We start from the raw sequence: 21,861 nt of genomic DNA, 5'->3' as shown, positions 1-21,861 counted from the left end.
CTTACCTAGAGTGTGTATCTAGGAATACCAGGAGCTCCCTTCCACTTGTTTTGCACTCCCATGAGAGAGTTTTGCCATTGACTTCAATGAGAGCGGAACTGGGGACACTATTTCTGTTATATAACATATACTGAATATTGGAATTTTTTCATCATCCATAAGCAAGCTTAAGGGCTCCAAAACGCACATGCCAATTTTCATTTTTGATTAAAAAAATCTTTAACGAAGTGACAGACTTAAAAGAAGCAAAATGTTATCAGAATGCAAAAATAATCTATTCATGTATTCTATTTTATCATACTCAAGGGCATTTGAAGTTGGCAGCATACTTTTTAATTGATATATTGATTGCAGTTTTGTGTGGAGTAGTGTAGTGGAATTCAGCAAAAATGATTTAGGTGGTACAAATGCTTATAAATCAGACCCACATTGTTCTTGTTCTTTACGTAATTGTCTGATAAAACTTCCATCAGTTTCTGTAATTAAACTAATGGTCTAAATGAATTTCCAGATCACTAGTTATTCATTCCAATATAGAAAATGTCATTACATTGAGTTCAATTAATAGAAAGAAAGTTTACAGCCCATTGTGTCACTAAAATGGGATTCTTCTATTTTAGCTGTTTTAATTATGAACATTCTTTTTTTCCTCACTTTATTTGCCCCATTTGTGGACTACTTCATTGTTCATTCTTTGTTCGGAATAAAATAAACAGTGTTTAACATTTAATATTAAAACATTTAGTGCCCAATACTCTTAAAATCCCTGTCCTTAATATAAATATAGATGGTGTTTTTCAAATTTGTACCTTGTTAGCTTTTTTTAAAAAAAGCAAAATTCAATCAATGCCAAACCTACAATCCCATGATATGCCCCAAAACATCTTATTTGTCTTGATCCTTCTTTCACAGAAATACATATGACAGATAAGCAGTCACCAGAGGATACTTTTGTTTTGTGTCAGACAGATATTAAAACAATAAACTATGTTGCCCTGGGATTTTAGCTTACAAGAAACCAGAAAACAACAAGGCAAAGATGAGATGTTTTTGAAAGGTGGGAAGGCAGTTGTTTCAAGAAATTCCCCGGAAACCTTTGGTCCTATGATATTGTTGATAGGAGATATTTTTAATGCTTAAGTTTTCTTAAGTGGATCGTGAAAATGCCTTCCACTACTTTAAAATCTGTCCTGGTGCATTAGAGACTATCTTTTATTCTAAGTTATTCATCAGATTTCAGTAGAGGGAGAAAATCCTAAATTAAAGTCTAAAAAATAAATCAGGTTATAAAAAGCTTCAGTACTGATGATTTTGTTTTGTTTGTGCATTACTCTATTAAAGTGATGTACCATGTCTTTTTTATGTTTTATAGATAGATAGATATACATAATGTAATCAAAATGTATCTATCTATCTATCTTATTTGTTTCTTCACAGAGGCTTTATTGTGAATAGTAAGTGGAGGATCATTAAAACTGGAAACTGCAAGATCCCTGTTGATGCACATGGAACAAATGTGGGGAATTCCTATTAGTACTAAGGGGAGCTACATGCATAAATCCCATGTGCATGAATGGGAGATTAGGCCACTTTAACTGTAAAGTAAAACTGAACATTAAATGAAACCCAGCTATAACCGAAATCGCCAGTGTGTGTCGTTCACTCGGCACAGAAATAAAATTTAACTAACTTTAAAAGAATATTGATTTTGTGAAATCCTCTTGATATTTCCTGCATCTCTGAAGATACCCCAGAATGATGCATTCTGTGGCATCTCTGTTACCATGGGTTGCAGTAGGACCACTGGTATTTATAATGTCTACTTCTGGCATATCTTCCATGACTCAGGAAATACCAAGAAGATTTCACACGGTTGGGAAAGTCTGAAGAAATTTTAAAAAAGGTAATTTTAAATGTATTTCATGTATGTATGTATGGAATGTATGGAGTATGTATGTATGGAATGTATGGAGGCATTCCATGCAGAAATTTGGCCTTAATTCAGTTTTCATGTTTTCTTTGCCATTCACATGTAATTACATAATAGTGTACATTGTGATGATGGTTGCATTCCTCTGAGACTTCAAGATTGTTTGGCTTTTGTGCTTTTGAAGCAGATGATCTGTGTATTTGTACTGTTTGTTTTTAAGACATAATTGGCCAAATTCAGCCCAAATTGACTTCATTGAAATGACACCATGACTGAATTTGTCCCACTCTATCTGACATGGTTTTCAGTTGGGAAGAGACTATTCAGTAAGTAGTTGTGGACTGGTGTGTAGATCAAAAAGGATTTAAAGTGGAGCATTACATAATTATGGGTCTACTTTTACTGCCTAAAAGCTAAATTAAAACTGCTTCGTGTTCTGATAAAGTAATAGATTATAGCAAATCACTTAATCTAATTTAATAGGTATAGTAGTACAGCATTGTATTTTCAACTTTGTGTTTTTGTTTGCCTTGTATTGCTCATTCAAACAACAAAAAGACCCTTTGCACATAACTTCTGCAGACCTGCCAAGTTAAACACTATAGGATTGAGATTCATTCTCCCTTGCTAAATGAAATGTTACAAAAATCCTGCCCATAGGGAATTGTCAATACATTTTAGTAGGCAGATCACAAACATCACTTCCACAGTGCCAAAACCTCATTACTGCACATTTAGTAACTAAGGAATCTTTGATGTGTCTCTTGAATTAATTCATTGCATTTATTTATGGCTTGAAAAAATCATCTGGTGGTAACCAGGAATAATGTGAAAAGAACTTAATTCTTTGCATGGGTCATACACTAAAATGCTTCATACTGAGTGAATATGAAAATAAAAATAAAAATGTTTGAACATTGAAAATGTTTGAATAATTCCCTTGTATGGTCTGATTCTGTAAATCAAACACTTTCATCAATTTCAAGTTTCCCAAATGTTTATATATTTTCCTACATTTTACATTACATTCCCCTGCCACACTTTAACATTTGCAGACAGAGATGTTGGAATTAGGGTGTCTTTGATATAAAAGTGGTTTTGAACATGGTTTGGCCAATGCTTCAGACCCAGGGGCAGATCTTGAGCTAAGTTACACTACGGTGAATCAGAAGTAACACCGCGGATTTCCAAATATATTATTTATAAAACCAACATAAAACTTATTAAATGGAATGAAAATTGCACCCACCTCCCCCAAGAGGGACAGTTGTACTCCAGGACATGGTTCCAGCCCTTGGGGAGGGCAAATGGTGTTTGCATTAATACTTGTTGGCACTATACGAACAGTGTGCTTGGCACTTTACAAAGAAGTATGAAGAAAAGGTCTCTGCCCCAAAGATCTTATGGTTTAGATAGGCAACAGAAATAGACACCAGAGGCATTGAGATGAGGCAGGATGGGAAATGATGAAATCAACTGGTTTGACCAGGTGAAGTTCAGCGCACCTTCTTAGTGGTTCCACCATTTTTGTTTGGATTTTTTTTCTATCTTAAAGGAGTAAAGATTTTCAGTTGTCAAGTGATAACAGTCGCCTGAGGAGAGGACTAAGGAGGAAAGGCGTTGTGGAAGAAGTCAGTTTTGAGGAGGGCAGGGCCGGTGCTTCCATTTAGGCGACCTAGGCGGTCGCCATGGGCACCAGGATTTGGGGGGGCGGCATTTTGCCGCCCTTGGCGGCAATTCGGCGTCAGGGGGTCCTTCCGCGCTCCAGGTCTTCGGCGGCAATTCTGCAGCGGGTCCTTCGCTCGCTCGCTCTGGGACCCGCCGCCGAATTGCCCCGAAGACCGGGAGCATGGAAGGACCCCCTCCCACCACAGAATTGCTGACAACGACCGGGAGCGCGGAAGGACCCCCACCTAGGGCGCCAAAAACCCTGGCGCCACTCCTGGAGGAGGGACTTGGAGGAGGAGGGGGTGAAGGCATGGCAGACTGAGGCGGGGGGGGGGGGAGAGTATCTTTCTTATGGGTTTGATTTCTGTTCCTTTTCTTCTTATGGTAAGAAGTTTTATTGCATATAAATGTAACATATGTTTATTAAAAGACTCGACAGGTGAGAGGAATAAATAATTACAATAAAAATCATGGTTAGAATATTAAATACAGTTAAATTTCTTTGCACATTTAAAGCCAAGTAATGTAACCATATCTTCTTGAAACTTGATTGTCAGCTCTCATAGGTTATTCACATTCCTAGTTAGAGATATAATTCTTCACTTACAGGACCTGATTGTCTTTTCATACTAGCTTTACATAGTGGTAACTGTGATAGAGCTGCTACAGATTTACACTGGAACAAATGAGGCCCATGCTACATACAATTTGGATCCCTGCCTATCATGATAAAATCTTCTGCTTTGTATTGCCTCTTCGTTTACCATAACAGGGGAGTTTACACCATTGTGCTGTGTGTTGAGTCTCCGGAGGCTGTAAATGCATGTTTACATTTTTGTTTGAGAAATCAATCAGCTCAGCTCATACCATTGTGAAGAACATTTTGCAGAGTGCTTTACTTTGATTTCTACAATCATAATTCTTTGTAATGGCAAAAAGATCCTTAGATTCTCTTGTTTCAGATTGGTAGCCGTGTTAGTCTGTATCAGCAAAAAGAACAAGGAGTAATTGTGGCACCTTAGAGACTAACACATTTATTAGGGCATAAGCTTTCGTGGGCTAAAGCCCACTTCATCAGATGCATGCAGTGGAAAATACAGTAGGAAGATATATATATATATATATCACAGAGAACATGAAAAAATGGGTGTTGCAATACCAACTCTAACCAGACTAATCAAATAAGGTGGGCTATTATCAGCAGGAGAAAAAAAAAACTTTTGTAGTGATAATCAGGATGGCCCATTTCAAACAGTTGACAAGAAGGTGTAAGTAACAGTAGGGAGGAAATTAGCATGGGGAAATAGTTTTTACTTTGTGTAATGACCCATCCACTCCCAGTCCTTATTCAAGCCTATTTTAATGGTGTCCAGTTTGCAAATTAATTCCAGTTCTGCAGTTTCTCGTTGGAGTCTTTTTTTGTTGAAGAATTGCGACTTTTAGATCTGTAATTGAGTGACCAGGGAGGTTGAAGTGTGATTGGTACAGAGGCACCTTAGTTTTTTGTGAAGTTCAATGTAGACAATACATTGGAGGAAGCTGTCATATCAGATAATGAGGAAAATCCTTACTCAGGTGCAGAGCCTGAATGGCCAGAATATGTACATAAATGTGAACAGGATTTGGCAGTTTGTCTCTTATAAATTTTCAAAATGTTAAAGATCTTTGTGTCCCTTGCATTTTCTGCATGCCAGCTAATTTAAGCAGTGCTTGAAGTTAAAGGAAACCCTTTTCTGTAGATGAGCTGCCAGATTCACCCATGACACCATCCCAAACTAATCCTAATAAAACCTATATTAAAAAACAAAAACAACCCCCCAAAACACACCGTCTCTCACACACAGATATAATATGCATGTATACTATATATTCTAATCTTTCATCCCAACTGAGTGACAATGAAGCCTTTATGCTATATCTTTGTGTATTCTGTATGTGATACATATTTTACAGAAAAAAATTGAAATATTTTAGAGAGTTTTAACTTTTTTATCATCTGTCTCTCTGTAAAGCCAGGTACCTTAGTTACTGTGAGTGCAATAATAAAAGCATTCAAACGAGAGAGAAACATAACTAATATTTTTTAGAAGCATCTAAAAGATATCAACTAGATTTTCCATACCTAATCATCTCACACTTTTAAGGACCTATATTATTATAATATAATTATATCATAATTATTATCAGAGCTATATTTTAAACATATTTTATCTCTTCCATTGGAAAGCTGAAAATTTCCTTTTCTAATGGAATAAACCTCCCAATGATTCACCAGATATCCTACCTTAAACTTGTGACTAGTACAGGGATGAATACTGCCCATCCTAAGATTTGGATCTTGGGGCTAAGCAAATTTTTGGGGAAATTTCACATTTGGGAACATTTATCTGGCAGGTTAATTGTTTTTAAAACTGTTGGCCTTTGACACTCTGTTGAAGTATAGAATGGTAGAAGTGCTCCCAGAGAAGATAGATTAGTGAATGGAGTGTACGAGTCAGTTAAAGGTGCATGAATCACTACAGAGAAGCCATTGTACATTGTGGAGCACTGATGTGATACGGTTTCTTTGGTGAATTCCACTTGGGAGAAAGTTGATGGATTGTAAACTAGCTGTAGTTTCTTCTTTAATTTCTTATGTGGACCAAGGCAGATAGGGTTTTAATATTCCAGCTTGGATAAGTTGCTTTACTACTATGGCCTAGTGTTTATCAAAGAGAATGGAGCCTTCTTACTAGCTGCAGGAGGAAGAAGGTGCTTTTAAAGACTTAACTGATGCATCGAGCATGACCTTGAATCTTAGTGGCCAGACTGAAGTAGATGGGGGTGGTGCTTACCAGTTCTACAGAACCAATCAGCTCTTTTGATAAGCAATGCTTTAGTCATTCCTGTATTTAATTTAAGACACTCTGGTCTTTATCTATACTCCAGTATTTCCCAGTCATTGTGCTGTGTGTAACATAGAGGTTTCTGCCTGGATGAAAAAGTTACATACTGCTGTATGTGATCAGCATATTGTTTGGATTACAGCCCATATCGTCTTTCTTTGTTTGCTCTTTTAATGGCAGTAAGTGGATGGTGACTAGGAATGATGTAGGATTGAGAACTGTATGACACACATAGTACAGGAGTTCTTAGAGAGGAGAAGCAACTCTCCATTTTTGGAGAAATTGGAAAGGAATGAATGTAGCCAACATAGCATTTTCCATTGAATCCTTCCAGTGGGTCCACAGCATCTCATGATCAACAGTGTCAAAGGTGATTGATAAGTTGAGAAGAATCAGCATGATTGTCATCCCCCCGTCCCTTGCCTATCAGTGCTGGATTAGTTCTGAATCTTTGTCTGAAGCCAGATTGGGAGGGTCCAGGATATCTGTAGAGTTTTAAGAGTTGTGACACTGGAAGTTGGTGGGGCCTTTTGCTCCATGTGCTGGTTCCTTGAGGACTGGGGAGACCATTCTGTTTTTGACGATGTATGGCAGGGAGCCATCTCTGAGGAAGGCATTAAGTATTTGTCAGCAGAGGATGCAGGTATTGCCTGCTTGCCTTGGCCTACCAGGAGGGATATGACTGCAAATCTTAGGTGGTGACACGTTTTTCTGTGCATCAATAACCAGCATCTGTTGGAATCTGCTCAGTCTGGCAAAGCTCTTCCTGTACAGGTATATTTATTATCGGATCTGGCCGCTGTTTCAGCTTCATTCATAATAAAATGTAAGTGCAGCCTTGAGGTATTTACAACAGGATAAGAATTAACAGATGTAAGGGTTGTGTCAAAGAATGGGTTTCAATGACCACATTGACGTAAGTTAGTGCTTCTCATCTGAGCCTGTCAAATTTGGTTTCAGAAATAGGTAGAACTTGAGTTGTATTTTTCAGACTCCTCCTTTTGTATCATCTTACTTTCATTATTTATACTTGTCCTTAAAAGCATGTTCTCTGTATGAAACTCCTTACAGGATTTGTATTTTCACTTTAATGAGTACCTTTGCAATTTCATGATCCCTTTTTTGAAGTCTGCATAGTTATTTGCATGATAAGTCTCTATAACGTGGTTTCCAACTGTTTATGGTCTGTTTCTACCTTGCCTGGTGTCTGCCCAAAAACATGTCCATGAAATTGCCCACAGTACACCTCTACCCCAATATAACGTAGTCCTCGGGAGCCAAAAAATCTTACCGCGTTATAGGTGAAACCGCGTTATATCGAACTTGCTTTGGCCTCGAGCATCTCCATTAATAGTCAGCAAATAGCCCCACCCCCTATCCGACCCTCACCTACTTCCCGCCCCCGACTGACCCCTCAGAACCTCCGACCCATCCAACCCCCCCCCCACAATCACCCCCAGGACTCCCACTCTGAGCCACGCGTCGTACCAGGACAGGTGCTAGAACCTGGGGAGCTAGCATACGGAAGCGCTCACACCTGCTTGACCACATCATCTGAGGCAAGCCCCGCGGGGGTGGGGCAGGGGGAACTGGCCCGATGGCTGCTTCCCTGTCCGCGGAGCGCGCCCAGTCCGGCGCAGCGGCTGACCCCGCAAGGGGGAGCAGGGCGGGCAGCCTCGCCCGAGGTGCCCGTGTGTGCCTGGTCCCCGCTCTGTGCCCACGCGGTGCCAGAGGAGGGTGATCCATCAGCCCACGCTCAGCCCATCTCTCCTCCTCCGCAGAGCCCCGCACAGCCCATCTCCGGAGAGGACGTTGTGGCCAGCAGCCCCCCGAGGCGCACAGAGCCCCTGACTGTGGGCAGGTAGTGCGGCGCTATGGACCCAGAGAGCCCGCCCGGTGCTACTGCGAGCGGGGCGCAGCCTGCCAGCTGGGCCCGCTGTGTGCCGAGCCCTCCAGCACTGGGACGGGGCACCTGCATGGCACCGTCTAGGACGGGCACCTCTCCTTGCCCTGGATCCGCAACTTCCCCCATGTGGACCAGTCTTCCCCAACTTCTCAGTGCCGGCTGGAGCCCGTGTGACGTTCCCCTGCACTGCAGCTCCTCTCCTCGGGCTGTGGCTCCCCCCTACTCCCTGTCCCCTGACCGCCCCCCGAGATCCTCTGCCCCCTATCCAACCCCTTGGCCCTGCCCCGGCACCCTTAACATGCCACTCAGAGCAGCGTGTCCTGACACGCTGTCGCTTTGATCCGCCGCAGTGCACAGCCCTGCCCCCCAGAGCGCTGCTTTACCGCGTTATATCCGAATTCGTGTTATATCGGGGTAGAGGTGTAGTAATAAAACTGACAGAATTCCTTTTTTTCAGTCTGGTAGTTCTGTTGCAGTGGTTCTCAAACTATTGTACTGGTGACCCCTTTCACATAGCAAGCCTCTGAGTGTGACCCCCTTTATAAATTAAAAACACTTGTTTATATATTTAACACCATTATAAATGCTGGAGGCAAAGCGGGGTTTGGGGTGGAGGCTGACAGCTTGCAACCCCCCTCATGTAATAACCTCGTGACCCCCTGAGGGGTCCTGACCCCCAGTTTGAGAACCCCTGTTCTGTTGTGTTTTAGTCTGTCCTTTGGCAGCATAAGCCACTGGGCAATCATTTTGCAAGACAGTTCAACCTATGTGAATTTTTCATCAGTTGAGATCTTGAATTCTCGTCTCAACATATTTCAGTACCAGTGGTTCTGTGCTGAAGTTTTGTATTTTTTTTTCTTTTTTCAATTCCCAAAAGATTTTTCTCTTGCCATTCACTGCAGTTCCATTGGCGCTGGAGTGTTACGTAATCACAGCAAGTGACTAGAAAATTATTAATGACTGCTCAATGTTAAAGTCAACTAACGTAATTCATGAGGCAAACCTACATTGTGTAAAGACAGATACCACTCCCTGGAGTTTGAAATAGAGAAACTTGAAGCCTTATGTGTTCTTGAGTTAAATCTCAGTCTTCAAATACAGATGGATATATAACTTGCCAACTGACCTGAATGTAAAAACAATTGTAAAAGATTTGGATGATATATTTAATAGACTGTAATGCAATAATGATATTATACATCACATTGATATAGATCCCAGATGCTGCAAAAAATGTGTACCATGTAAAATCTCATTAACACTGAGAATTAAAATAAAAATTGAATGTAACCATATAGCAAAATTACATATTACTGAGAAAATACAAGCACCAAGTGACTTGGTTAACAGTATGGCCACTTACTAAAACCAAGCAAGTTAAGGATTTGTACAGATCCAGAAGATTTGAATAAGACCATCAAGCATGAGTGCTACTCCAAGAGAACAGTTGATGAAATCATGTCTATATATCAAAATGCAAAAAATATTTGCTAGTCTGGATGCAAGCCGAGTGTTTTGGAGGGTCTGAGGTGATAAAGTTAGTGCAAAACTCTCCTTTTGGTAGATACATTGTATAAGTAATTTTCCTTCGGGATTGCATCAGCACCTAAGGTATAATGTTGCTTCATGTTTGAGATCTCCGAGGATCTGGATTGGGTGGAAGTAAACTGGTGACGGTGTGCTGATCTGTGGCAAAAATTACGAATAACAAAATGAAGGACTGCATAATATTCTGCAGTGTGCCAAAGCAAAGAACTTTAAATTAAACAGAAACAAATGCCAGAAAAAGCTGAATGAGATTAGCTATGTAGGTAAGACATAATACATACATAGTAACAAAGGAGTTTTGGCTTGAGCAACAACAAACAAAAAGAGGCAATTGCACAAATGGAAGGAATTCAATACCTTACAGAGATTCATGGGCATGTAAACATATCTAAGAAAATTAGAGGGCAATACAGAATATCTATTTTGAAATTCAGTATTTATTTCCAGGATCTCAAACACATCCGTTTTAAAACCTTGTTTTGTATATTTGAGAATATTTGTATTTTTATATATTTGTATATCCAAGAAAAAACTGTTTCTGCATTATCATCTTCAGATCTTTACCCTCCTAATGAATGCATTTTGCTTTTGTTTCTTGGCAATATGCACACACTTTAAAAATTGCATTTATTACATATATGACACTCCACCATGTATGCTGGAGATTTTTGTGATATTTTGTGTGTTTCCACATTTACTGCAGAAAATCTAGTGTTTGATGTTTGTTTATCCTTTCATTATGGATTCCTTGGTACTCATTTTTTATTAAATGCACCCCATTTCTTCACTTCAGTGTTTGTGAGCATTTTCTTTTGTGAAACACGAATATCCACAGTTCTTTGCAATGTCAAGTCCATTTCTTACAATAACCTTGCTTTGCCTTTATCATCAACTATACCATAAATAGGCAGATCTCCAACTATGCCATTTGCTAACTGATACAAGTGACATACCTTTGTGTTGTTACAGAGGTCTGTGACATGCTCAATTTTCTCATCTGCCCCTTAGTATCTTGGTGTCTTCTTTTTTTTTTTAAATAAAAAGTGCATTTTCCCATTTGACTGAGGAATTCATGTGGCCACATTTTCTCCAAAGATTTCATTTACTTTAACACAGTGTAAAAGAGATATGACATATAGGAGTGCTAGTAGCATAGACTGATTTTTATTTTCTGGCCCTGGTCACTGGACGTGGCTCCATGGTTCAAAAGGTATTCCCAAGACATGATAGGGTCAGTATTCAATGACTCCTGTGGCTGTTATTTTTGATGGGGGTGGGAGGGGAGAGAGAGGGAGAGAGAAATTAATACTATATACATTTAGAACAAATATAAATAAATGTTTTTCTTTCAATGGAGCTATTCAGCATGTGCAAGTCATTGCTGGAGTAGTTAAGTAATTGGATTTTTAAAAGGAGTTGGATAATAATAAGATAAGGCTAATCAGTTATTAAGCTTCATGGCACCAGTTGTTTGTCCCAAGTGTCAGGAAGAAAACCCCTTCTTATGTACAACAGAAAGCTAGCTGTATTAAGGAGTAGGAGGTTGCCTTCTGCTGAAAAGTCAACTATATATCTGCTGAGGGCATTGTATTGGATTGAAGAATCAATGGTGTGATCTGGTATGGAAATCATATCATATTTGGTGTGTGTGTGTGTGAGTGTGTGTGTGTGTGTGTGTGTGTGTGTGTGTGTGTGTGTGTGTGTAATGGAGCAACACTGTAGATTTCAGATGGTTCCTTCAATAGCTCTCACAACTGCTATTTTGAGAAATATGTACATAGTTGTCAGAAATATACCCTTAAAACTAAAACCTATGCAACATTTATGGTGAAGCTTTGGACTAATCTGGGTTTGCCTTGAAACTTTTATATAGTGATGTTGTGTAAAGGGATTCAGTTACAGGCCACAATGTTTTGTAGCTATCTGTCTCACATAAAAAGTTAATTAATCAGGGCTGTGTCAGTTTTCTTGTGCCATGTCAATTTGCAGCAAGGTAATTAATCACTAATCACCCAGCATGCAGCAAGCTGAGGGACAATCCACGAGTCATTTATTGTCTTTTTTTCAAAATAAATGGCACACAGAGCCATGAAGAAACACATCTTGCCTTTCATAGTATTTTTATCGACACTTTTGCATGTTGTAATAGACTGTAGCAACAAGCAGCTGTAGTTCAATGGAATATGAATATTAAAGAAACAAATGAGAGCAGATTTATAGGCCATTGCTTTTCTGTTATGTCAGTTTGGAGATTACACCAAGCAAATGAACAGTGAAAAATTACTGTTCCATGTGGAGAATGGTGATTAGACTTGTACATTAATTAGAGATTTTTGTTTTTCTTTTCAATGCATTTCAAATGAGAATGTCCTGTAAGAAACTGTTTGTCCAAAATGCAGATTTATTCATTCCTAAACAACAGTGTCTAATATTGACATGTATTTTGGCACAATGGTAAGAAAATGATTGTTTCAATAATCCCAAATAAGCGTTTCAAGAATGAATGCACTATGAATGGAAGAAATAAGGGGCCCAATTCTGCATGCATTGACATCAATGGCAAAACTCCCATTGACATCAGTAGATTAAGGATTGGGCCCTTAGATAGACTTCCCACAGATTGAAAATAGAGGATGCAAAATAATTTTGTTATTTTTGTAAGCATCATGAATTTGCTAAATGTGTTGAGTATAAAATTATCTAAAACAAATATATACGTAAAATCCATTTTATTTTAAAAAGGGTGCTTATGGAGCTTAAATTTGAACTGGAACACTCTTTGGATTTAGATTTAAATGCAAAGACCTAGGGGCATGATTCTAAATACTCTGTTTATAATTCTGTGACTTGTATAAAAGCAAGTTGTATTGGAAAATATATTTGAGATCTTTTGCAATTTAGAAAAATATTAGGTCAACTGAATATTCACAGCAGTGTACATCAGCATAATGTCCTTATTCTGTTGCTGAAAATTTCATTCACTATGATACTTATTATTCTATCTATCCCTCCTCAGCATGTTACTACTTATACTTCTTTGTTTGTAATTTATTGTCCAGCATTTGTGATGGATTTCCTCAACAGGGATCTTTCTAAACCATGGGACTTATGTAAATGTGGTTCCTGCCTTTTTAACAATTAAAATATCTTACAGTAAATTAGCCACAGACTGATTCAACCAAGCCATAGCCTTAAAACCCTTTAGCATAAAATATTTGAAGGCTCTTGATAGGAGATGACCTAGTAGTTGGTAAGAGTGCGGGATGAGGAGTGGTAGATTCTCTCATCCATTTTGATGGCACACCTTTATTTACACATATGGCATTCTCATGCAAATTCAAACCAGAGCACAAATCCAAAGAATAATTGCCCATTAAAGCTGTTGTATATTTTTATGGCTTTGATACATAATCTGCTCCCCTGTTGATTTTTGCATCTGCTACTCTTCCATCTAGCCCAAAGCTCTAAAACTTTAATACACAGTTTATAACCCTCAAGTATTTTATACTGGTTTGTGTTCCTCCTCTTGGGACATCAAGGCTTGAGAGATTTGTGCATCTAGCTTTTATTTTCCAATGCACATGTTGAGGTTTAGAGTCTGGATATCATATTAGACAACTGGAAAGTTCATTTAATAGAGAAATGCTTAAGAACAGTAAGCGTTATATCTTTTGGGAGAAATTCGGGTTTCATTAAATGTCAGCTGCAAACTCAATGGTTAAGTTCTTCTCTTTGTCCTCATGCCCATATTTGGTTTCTACGTCTGATTGGTTCACTTAAGCTGTACACATACATCAGCATGAATCGCCTTAGGTCAATAGACACAATATGCAGTCTACTTCTTATGTAAGAGACCTGTGGTGAATTTTTGTAGCAGAACACATTTGAAGTGTTTTCTGAATATAAGAAACAACTTTGAATAGTTGTGATGGTTTGTTTCCTCACCCTCTGCTGTCTACAAGACACATTGTTGGTGTGTATTTTAAGGTTGCTTGTACCATGATTATCTGGAAAGACATAATATAGCCCATTATAGTTTACGGGCTAAATTCAATTTTCATTGCAATGATACCAGCTTTTTCACTTTGATCATGTTAAATATCTATGGCAATAAGCTGCAAAAGGGACTCTTCCCAATACGTTGTACCTATGATTTTTTTCTTTTTAAATTATGGCAGTAAATTATTTATATATTCTCTCTCTAAGCCAACATAAATACTTCCTGAGTTAGACCTTTCATTTCTTCTTTTTTAGGTGTTAGGAAGTATCAATTTAGCTGGTGACGCTAAATTTCTGTGTAATGTGGAGATTTGGGAACTAACTTCTTTTAGAATGCATTCATATGTGACTATCAAAGTAGCAAGTTAGCTCTAAGTAGAGAATAATCATTAACTATTAGATGAGCTAATGGAACCGTTTCTTTGTCTTGATAGTTAGTTGTATTCAGATTTTAGAAATGGTCTGGTTTAAGTCATATCATCTTCTTTGCCATGGCTGTGGTGGAGGAAAGCTTCCTTTCCCCCATCACAGCATCAGAGAAATCTAGTCAACCAAAACATTCTGCTAAATATGAGCTGCCTCGGCTCAAAAGCAGATACAGATGTTTCTCGCTGTGAGATTCAGACACAACTGACCCTCTTCATCATAGCACCTTTACTGGTTGAGTTTCAGCCAGGTTGGCATACTGAGGTGCTAAGGGAGCTTAGTTCTGCAAACTGCGAGTTAGATCTTTGCCACTTATGATGTGTAAATTCTGGCTGGTTGGTACTGGGTTCATTGTTAGTTGAGATTACAGATAGAGGAGAGTGAATAATTGATTTTTCAGTTCCGTAGTCAAACTGAAAAATTCAAAAAACAAATTTGCTTTGTTGTGAACCAAAATTGATTTTTTTTCACTGAAAAAAATTTGCCCAGCTCAAATTACTAATGCCCCTCCTTTGATACAAATGATTTTATTAGGCCCATGCTTAAGCTGTCTCCTAAAGCTGGGTGAGGATACTGAAAAGAAACTTTGTGTTGTCTGGCAACCACAGGTATCCCTGAACCCTTCCAATATGGTTTATTACCTGGGTTTGGCATGGAGACTGCACTAGTGTAATTTGTTGCAAGTCTTTAAGCAATGGTGAGATGACCTAAATGATTATTCTAACTCTGTCAGTAACCTTGAATACCATTGTCTACAAATCACAGTTCAGCTGCTCTGAAAATCAGAACATAGACGCAGGTTGTACACAAAAAGATCTCACAAAACTAAGTGATTGGGCAACAAAATGGCAAATGAAATTTAGTGTGGATAAATGTAAAGTAATGCACATTGGAAAAAATAACCCCAACTATACATACAATACGATGGGGGCTAATTTAGCTACAACAAATCAGGAAAAAGGTCTTGGAGTCATCGTGGATAGTTCTCTGAAGCTGTCCACGCAGTGTGCAGAGGCGGTCAAAAAAGCAAACAGGATGTTAGGAATTATTAAAAAGGGGATAGAGAATAAGACAGAGAATATATTATTGCCCTTATATAAATCGATGGTACGCCCATATCTTGAATAATGCGTACAGATGTGGTCTCCTCATCTCAAAAAAGATATACTGCCACTAGAAAAGGTTCAGAGAAGGGCAACTAAAATGATTAGGGGTTTGGAGAGGGTCCCATATGAGGAGAGATTAAAGAGGCTAGGACTTTTCAGCTTGGAAAAGAGGAGACTAAGGGGGGTTATGATAGAGGTATATAAAATTATGAGTGATGTAGAGAAAGTAGATAAGGAAAAGTTATTTACTTATTCCCATAATACAAGAACTAGGGGTCACCAAATGAAATTAATAGGCAGCAGGTTTAAAACAAATAAAAGGAAGTTCTTCTTCACACAGCGCACAGTCAACTTGTGGAACTCCTTACCTGAGGAGGTTGTGAAGGCTAGGACTATAACAGCGTTTAAAAGAGAACTGGATAAATTCATGGAGGTTAAGTCCATTAACGGCTATTAGCCACGATGGGTAAGGAATGGTGTCCCTAGACTCTGTTTGTCAGAGGGTGGAGATGGATGGCAGGAGAGAGATCACTTGATCATTACCTGTTAGGTTCACTCCCTCTGGGGCACCTGGCATTGGCCACTGTCGGTAGACAGGATACTGGGCTAGATGGACCTTTGGTCTGACCCAGTACGGCCGTTCTTATGTTCTTATGTGTAGAGGAAGTGGTGAATGAATTGCAAAATGCATATTTTATGTAGGAAAAAATCGTGCAGTATTTTACAAAGTGAAAACTTATATAAGGTAAATTACTTAAATGCTGACAATAGGTAGAATTTACTAAACATAGAATGGAACATTTTCCATGAAGAATTCATAGCATCTAAGCAGGTTAGTGTTATCATATCAACTGTTTTTTTAATAACAGTGCTCAACAATAACTACCTCAAGCTTAGCCTGGGTTTGTTTGACCTCCAGTTTTGTTTTTTTATCATCTCATATACATGTGCGGCTCCCATCAAGTTTAGAACCACTACTGCAATGCCACGGGCAGAACTTAGCCCTGGCTGTTTGTGTTGTCAAATTTTATCAATTGTCAATTACACGTGAATATGTGGTGAGACCTGCACCTACTCTAGACATCCTCTTGTTTTAAGAATCCATTTTTAGGTGTCCCAAAAGTTCCCAGTACCATTTTCTTTAAAGTAGTTAAAAATGAACCACTATGAGGTACTGATCTTTTCTGATCCCTTGGGTCCCCATTTAGGACAGGTTTCACAGTATTTAAAATATAGTAATACTTGGCTTGGCCAGAGCCTGAAGTCCTCTCTTACTTTTAACTTAGTCCTTGCTCAAGCAAAAATCTTGTCAACCCTGGAATTTTTTATTTCAGTTTAACACATTAACTAATACAGTAGTAAATTCTAGTGTAGACAGAACACAGATTGTTTATTCCCAGGCTTGTTTAACCCTGAGTTTAACTTGTGAGAGTCGTGATGTTAATGCCAGTGATACGTTGGTGGAAAACATGACTGTGAATGTGTTTATATCCTGTCCACACTAGAATTTACAGCTGTTAATTAACACATTAGAACATTGTTTAAAATTCCACTGTATGCAACTTCTAACTGAAAATAGTAGAGGTTCTCCAGAGTAAAAACTGAGAGGTGGGTGGGATGTGGATGCACTGTGGAGGCAGGGAGGGCTAGAAACAATTCCTCATTGCATCTGTATGTCTTGGAGGCAGCCCCATAAGGCAGTGCACTTCCACTTACTACAGCATTGGTCTACAAGGGACAATTGAGCATTAGTTGACAAGCTCAGGATATGGCCGTCTGTGATTTGCTATTTCATGTGTACCTACTGTAGTCAAGTCCTATATGCGGGACTTTAAAGGGATTATAAAAAACAATTGCTAGTTTAGAGCAATGAAAGCATGACTCTAACTCACTGATGTATATACAAAAGTGCTTCTGATAATTAGTGGAATTCCAGGGGCATAAAATGTGTTTTCATTTGTTCCAGGGAAAAGATCCTTGCAACACATTCCAAGTCTTTTTATTTCCTTTTTTTTAAAGGCTTCTTATATGCACTCTGTTGCAAAATGAGCAGCAATATATTAAGACCTGTAAATACTTCCTGCTGATTTTGACAGATTTTTTTATTGTAGCAGAAAGAAGTATAAAACTGAATACCAGATTTGCATTTTTAAAAGAATGTTCTCCCTTCACTATATTGCCATAGCACTGTTTCATGTTGTATCTCAACATCTAAATCCTTGCAGAATTACTGTAAAACCTGCTTGTCGCTGAGAGGGATCGTGTAAAGCTATAGCAAGGTGATAATGGATAGGTCACCATAATTACAGTATATTCCCTCATACAGGCAGCCAGTTGCTTTTGCACATCATGAATTTTTCATTTTCTTTTTTTCAAATTCAGTGTTTCTGTTAAAACTTAATAAAATTGATGAAAGACATATCTGGATTCAAACCCATTCATCTTTCAACTTTAAAATAGTAAGCATGTTATGTATCATTACCTCTATTCATTTGCTTTTATTAGGGTTTACTGGGTAATATTTGTTTTATTCACTTTCCTTATTTACACACTGAGACAAATTCAGCCCTGGTGTAACACTGCTGAAGCAATTTGAGTTACACCAGACCTGAATTTAGTTCCTTATCTCTCATTGATGGGTTTTCTGTTCAAAACATACCTGTTCTAACATTTGCCAACAATGCCTATCACAGGAGAAACATAGGTAATGCAACACATGGGTCTACAAACTTGAAGAGAAAGTAAAGCAGAAAGTGTCATATGTTTTTCATTTGTATTTTAAAAGTTTTAATCAGAGTAGAGTTATAGACTTTTTACATAATACTGTGTCTCCAAAACACTTATACTTTGGCTCGTCACCGTTTAATTCTGATGGAAATATTTTAAAGTCTTACATGGAATTACAATTAATGTGGAAATTTAAACTGAACATAATTGAGAGATTCTCTTGCTCCTGAACTATGTAGCTGAACCATCACTGTTAGGGATGAGTGTTATATTAGCTCATTTAGGGCTTGTCTACACTTACCAGGGGATCGACGAGCGGCGATTGATGCATCGGCGGTCAATTTAGCGGGTCTAGTGAAGACCCGCTAAATCGACTGCCAATCGCTCTCCCATTGACTCCTGTACTCCACCGGATTGAGAAGAGTAGGGGTCGCATAGTGTGGACCTCGCGGTAAGTTGATCTAAGCTACGTCGATTTGAGTTACACTATTCACATAACTCAAATTGCATAGCTTAGATTGAATTTCCCCTGTAGTGTAGACAAGGCCTGAGATACTTCTGAATAATACAGCTTTGGCCTTTGAATGCACTAAATTGTAGAAAATGGCAGGTACCTGTATAATCAAACTATGTCCCCAGAAAAAGACACCTAAGATCTCCCTGAAAGGATGCTGTATCCTTCTGATCTCCCTCTTTCACCCAAGTTACTCAGTTCAGACACTGATAATGATTGAATTGTCCAGTAAAAGTCATGTGTAATCATAATAGTTTAACTATCATCTTTGTTACTAGAAGCTTTAGTTTAAGCAGGGTAGTTTTACTCCCTCTGGAAGTCTCCCCTCAAGGGATTAATTTCCTCTAATAGTGTGGGCTACCATAAATCAACTTCCTTCTTCTAAGTGAGGTTCCCCTAAGGGAGCTACAGCCAGCTCCAGTAATTTTTTTCCTAAACTAAATACCCAGTTGGCTGCCTCCTGTTTGCTTGAAAAGATTTTTCTGTAAGAAAATCTGGCCTTTTGTGAAAGAGTAACAATTTGCTTGGTTTGTCTCTCCCACCCTCCCAGTTACAGACAAGCTTGAATACACACAAACTGTGTGGTACGTTTTCACTATGTTATCTTGTTTTAAATTGGAACGATCAGCATGACTGGAGTTCTTTATGTTTCTTTTGTGTTTCCCATAGTGCCAGGCTTCCCTTACCCTGCTGCAACTGCAGCTGCTGCTTACAGAGGTGCACATCTAAGAGGTCGAGGTCGCACAGTGTACAACACGTTTCGTGCAGCAGCCCCCCCTCCTCCAATTCCAGCCTATGGCGGGTAAGTGGATCAGTCTCTTTTACCTGTTACAATACATCCCCAAAGGCTACGAACTGTTTGTGAGTGCAGTGCATGCTGGTCTTGTCTCACTACAGAAACCAACACAGCATGCAACCAATCCAACTGCCTGAAGTGGTGCACCTTGCACAGAGTATTGAAAATTGACTGTAATTTGTACTGTCATGGTTGGTGGCTTTAAGCATTTTATATGTCACATGTTGTTATGTAAATTCTCTTAGAGACTGAAGGCTGCAGAACAGAGAAATTTACAGCTGAAAGTGTATTTTTCGTGATTGCAAACATCTGGTTATTAAGGAGGTTGGATGAAGTAAACTTTTTCTTTTTTTTCAAATTCAGATTCTCCCACAGAAAGTTATCTCAGGATAGCTAGAGGGTGTGTGTGTTTATTTTGTTTGTTTATTTATTGCACATAAAAATTCAGTTTTGTTTCATATTTTCTTAGTGACATCTCTTCGCCTACATTTACTGAAAACCAAGATGCAAAATAAACAACACACTGAAATCCACATTAAATGATGACTTAATAAACTGCCCTCAGCTAATTAGGAAAACTAAACTTTTAAGAACTAAGATATAATTTGGGGACGATGGGGGAACTTCACAGCCCCTTTTAGCCCCTGCAAGTGTTGAAACAGATGATTTGATTGTTGCACAAGATCATTAAAATACATCACTTACTTTAAGACTTGATTCTATCAGAGGAATCCTAGAATTTGTAGAATCTGGCAGTTGAAGCAGTGGTAGATTGGGTGGGTCCCAGCCTCCCAGACCAGAAGAGTATGGCATAAAAGAGGCCATAGTGGACATGCCTCATCTCTTGTAGAGCCCACACTAGCCACTATTTCTGTCTGGTAAGTGGCTTGTATTTGTGACTGGTTGGACACAGTTCTCATTAAACATTGTGTCCTGCCAGGCAAAAATGCAGGCCATTTACTAGACAGGTTCCTAAGCACCTGAAGTCAGTCAGCCCCTGAACTGCAGTTTCTGGAGATGCCAGGGACTGGCTGCCTGATACTTCCTTTGCATCTGGCTGTGTCACCTACCAACAAAGAGATAGGGCAGTAAGAGTGAGTTTTGTCTTTTTTTTTTAAGTAATCTGCCACACAATGTGGTTATTTATAAAAATGCATTTATTAAATTGTTTCCTGGGGTGGTTTGTATAGTTCAGCAAAAAGAAATCGCCATGCATCTAATGGAAAACGTCTGAAGGATTTTTGCTAAGATTGGCTGCAACTATGTTTGTTGATACCAACCCAACAGCAAGCAGCTGAGTGAAGGGAGTCCTTGCAGGATAAATCACTGTTGGGATTGGAATGGATTTAGCCTCTCTTCCCCATGGTGACACATCTGGGCCATATTGGTCCCACCCAGGTACACAAGTCCATAATGACTACCAGACCTAGCTGCTTCTGCATAATATGCCAAGAGTTCATGTCCCCCCCATCCATTAACCCCTAAAGATAGGCTGCTTCAGAATCTGTGCAATTTATTCCCTGACCCTTATGGGTATTCCTACATTGCAGCTGGGAGTGAGACTAGCTAGCTCAAGTTAGCATGGTAAAAATAGCAATATAGATGTTGCGACTCCAGCAGAGGCTCAGGGTATGTCTACACTATGAAATTAGGTCGAATTTATAGAAGCCGGTTTTATAGAAATCGGTTTTATACAGTCGAGTTTGTGTGTCCCCACATAAAATGCTCTAAGTGCATTAAGTCGGCGGACCGTGTCCACAGTACCGAGGCTAGCGTCGACTTCCGGAGCGTTGCACTGTGGGTAGCTATCCCACAGTTCCCGCAGTCTCCGCCGCCCATTGGAATTCTGGGTTGAGATCCCAATGCCTGATGATGCAAAAACAGTGTCGCGGGGGGTTCTGGGTACATGTCGTCAGGCCCCCTCCCCCTCCGTCAGAGCAACTGCAGACAATCGATTCGCGCCTTTTTACCCGGATTACCTGTGCAGACAACATACCACGGCAAGCATGGAGCCCGCTGAGCTCAGCTCACCGTCACCATATGTCATGTGGGTGCCGGCAGACGTGGTACTGCATTGCTACACAGCAGCAGCTAATTGCCTTTTGGCAGTAGACGGTGCAGTATGACTGGTAGCCGTCATCGACTATCTGGGTGCTGGCAGACGTGGGGCTGCATTGCTATACAGCAGCAGCTCCTTGCCTTTTGGCAGTAGATGGTGTATTACGACTGGTATCCATCGTCGTCGTATTCCTCAGTGAGTTCGGTCAGAGGCACCTGGGCAGACATGTTTTGTCTCCTGGAGACTCAGTCCTGCCGGCAGTCCTATTGAACCGTCTTCACGATGATGGCTAGCAGT

General features: G+C 39.4%; 1 protein-coding gene across 9 annotated transcripts in view; it reads left to right on the top strand.

The window, feature by feature from the left end:
* The window catches only part of RBFOX1 (RNA binding fox-1 homolog 1), a 414,111-nt gene that overhangs the window by 318,909 nt on the left and 73,341 nt on the right, over positions 1-21,861 (top strand). For all 9 annotated transcript variants that reach the window (XM_065412636.1, XM_065412632.1, XM_065412628.1 and 6 more), the window contains one exon: positions 19,379-19,511. In XM_065412636.1, coding sequence (XP_065268708.1) covers positions 19,379-19,511 — 133 coding nt within the window. The remainder of the gene's footprint in view (positions 1-19,378; positions 19,512-21,861) is intronic.

The sequence above is a fragment of the Emys orbicularis genome, chromosome 10 (genome assembly GCF_028017835.1).
Source record: "Emys orbicularis isolate rEmyOrb1 chromosome 10, rEmyOrb1.hap1, whole genome shotgun sequence".
In the NCBI taxonomy this organism is placed as follows: Eukaryota; Metazoa; Chordata; order Testudines; family Emydidae; genus Emys; species Emys orbicularis.
This window is presented reverse-complemented; position numbering and strand designations above follow the sequence as displayed.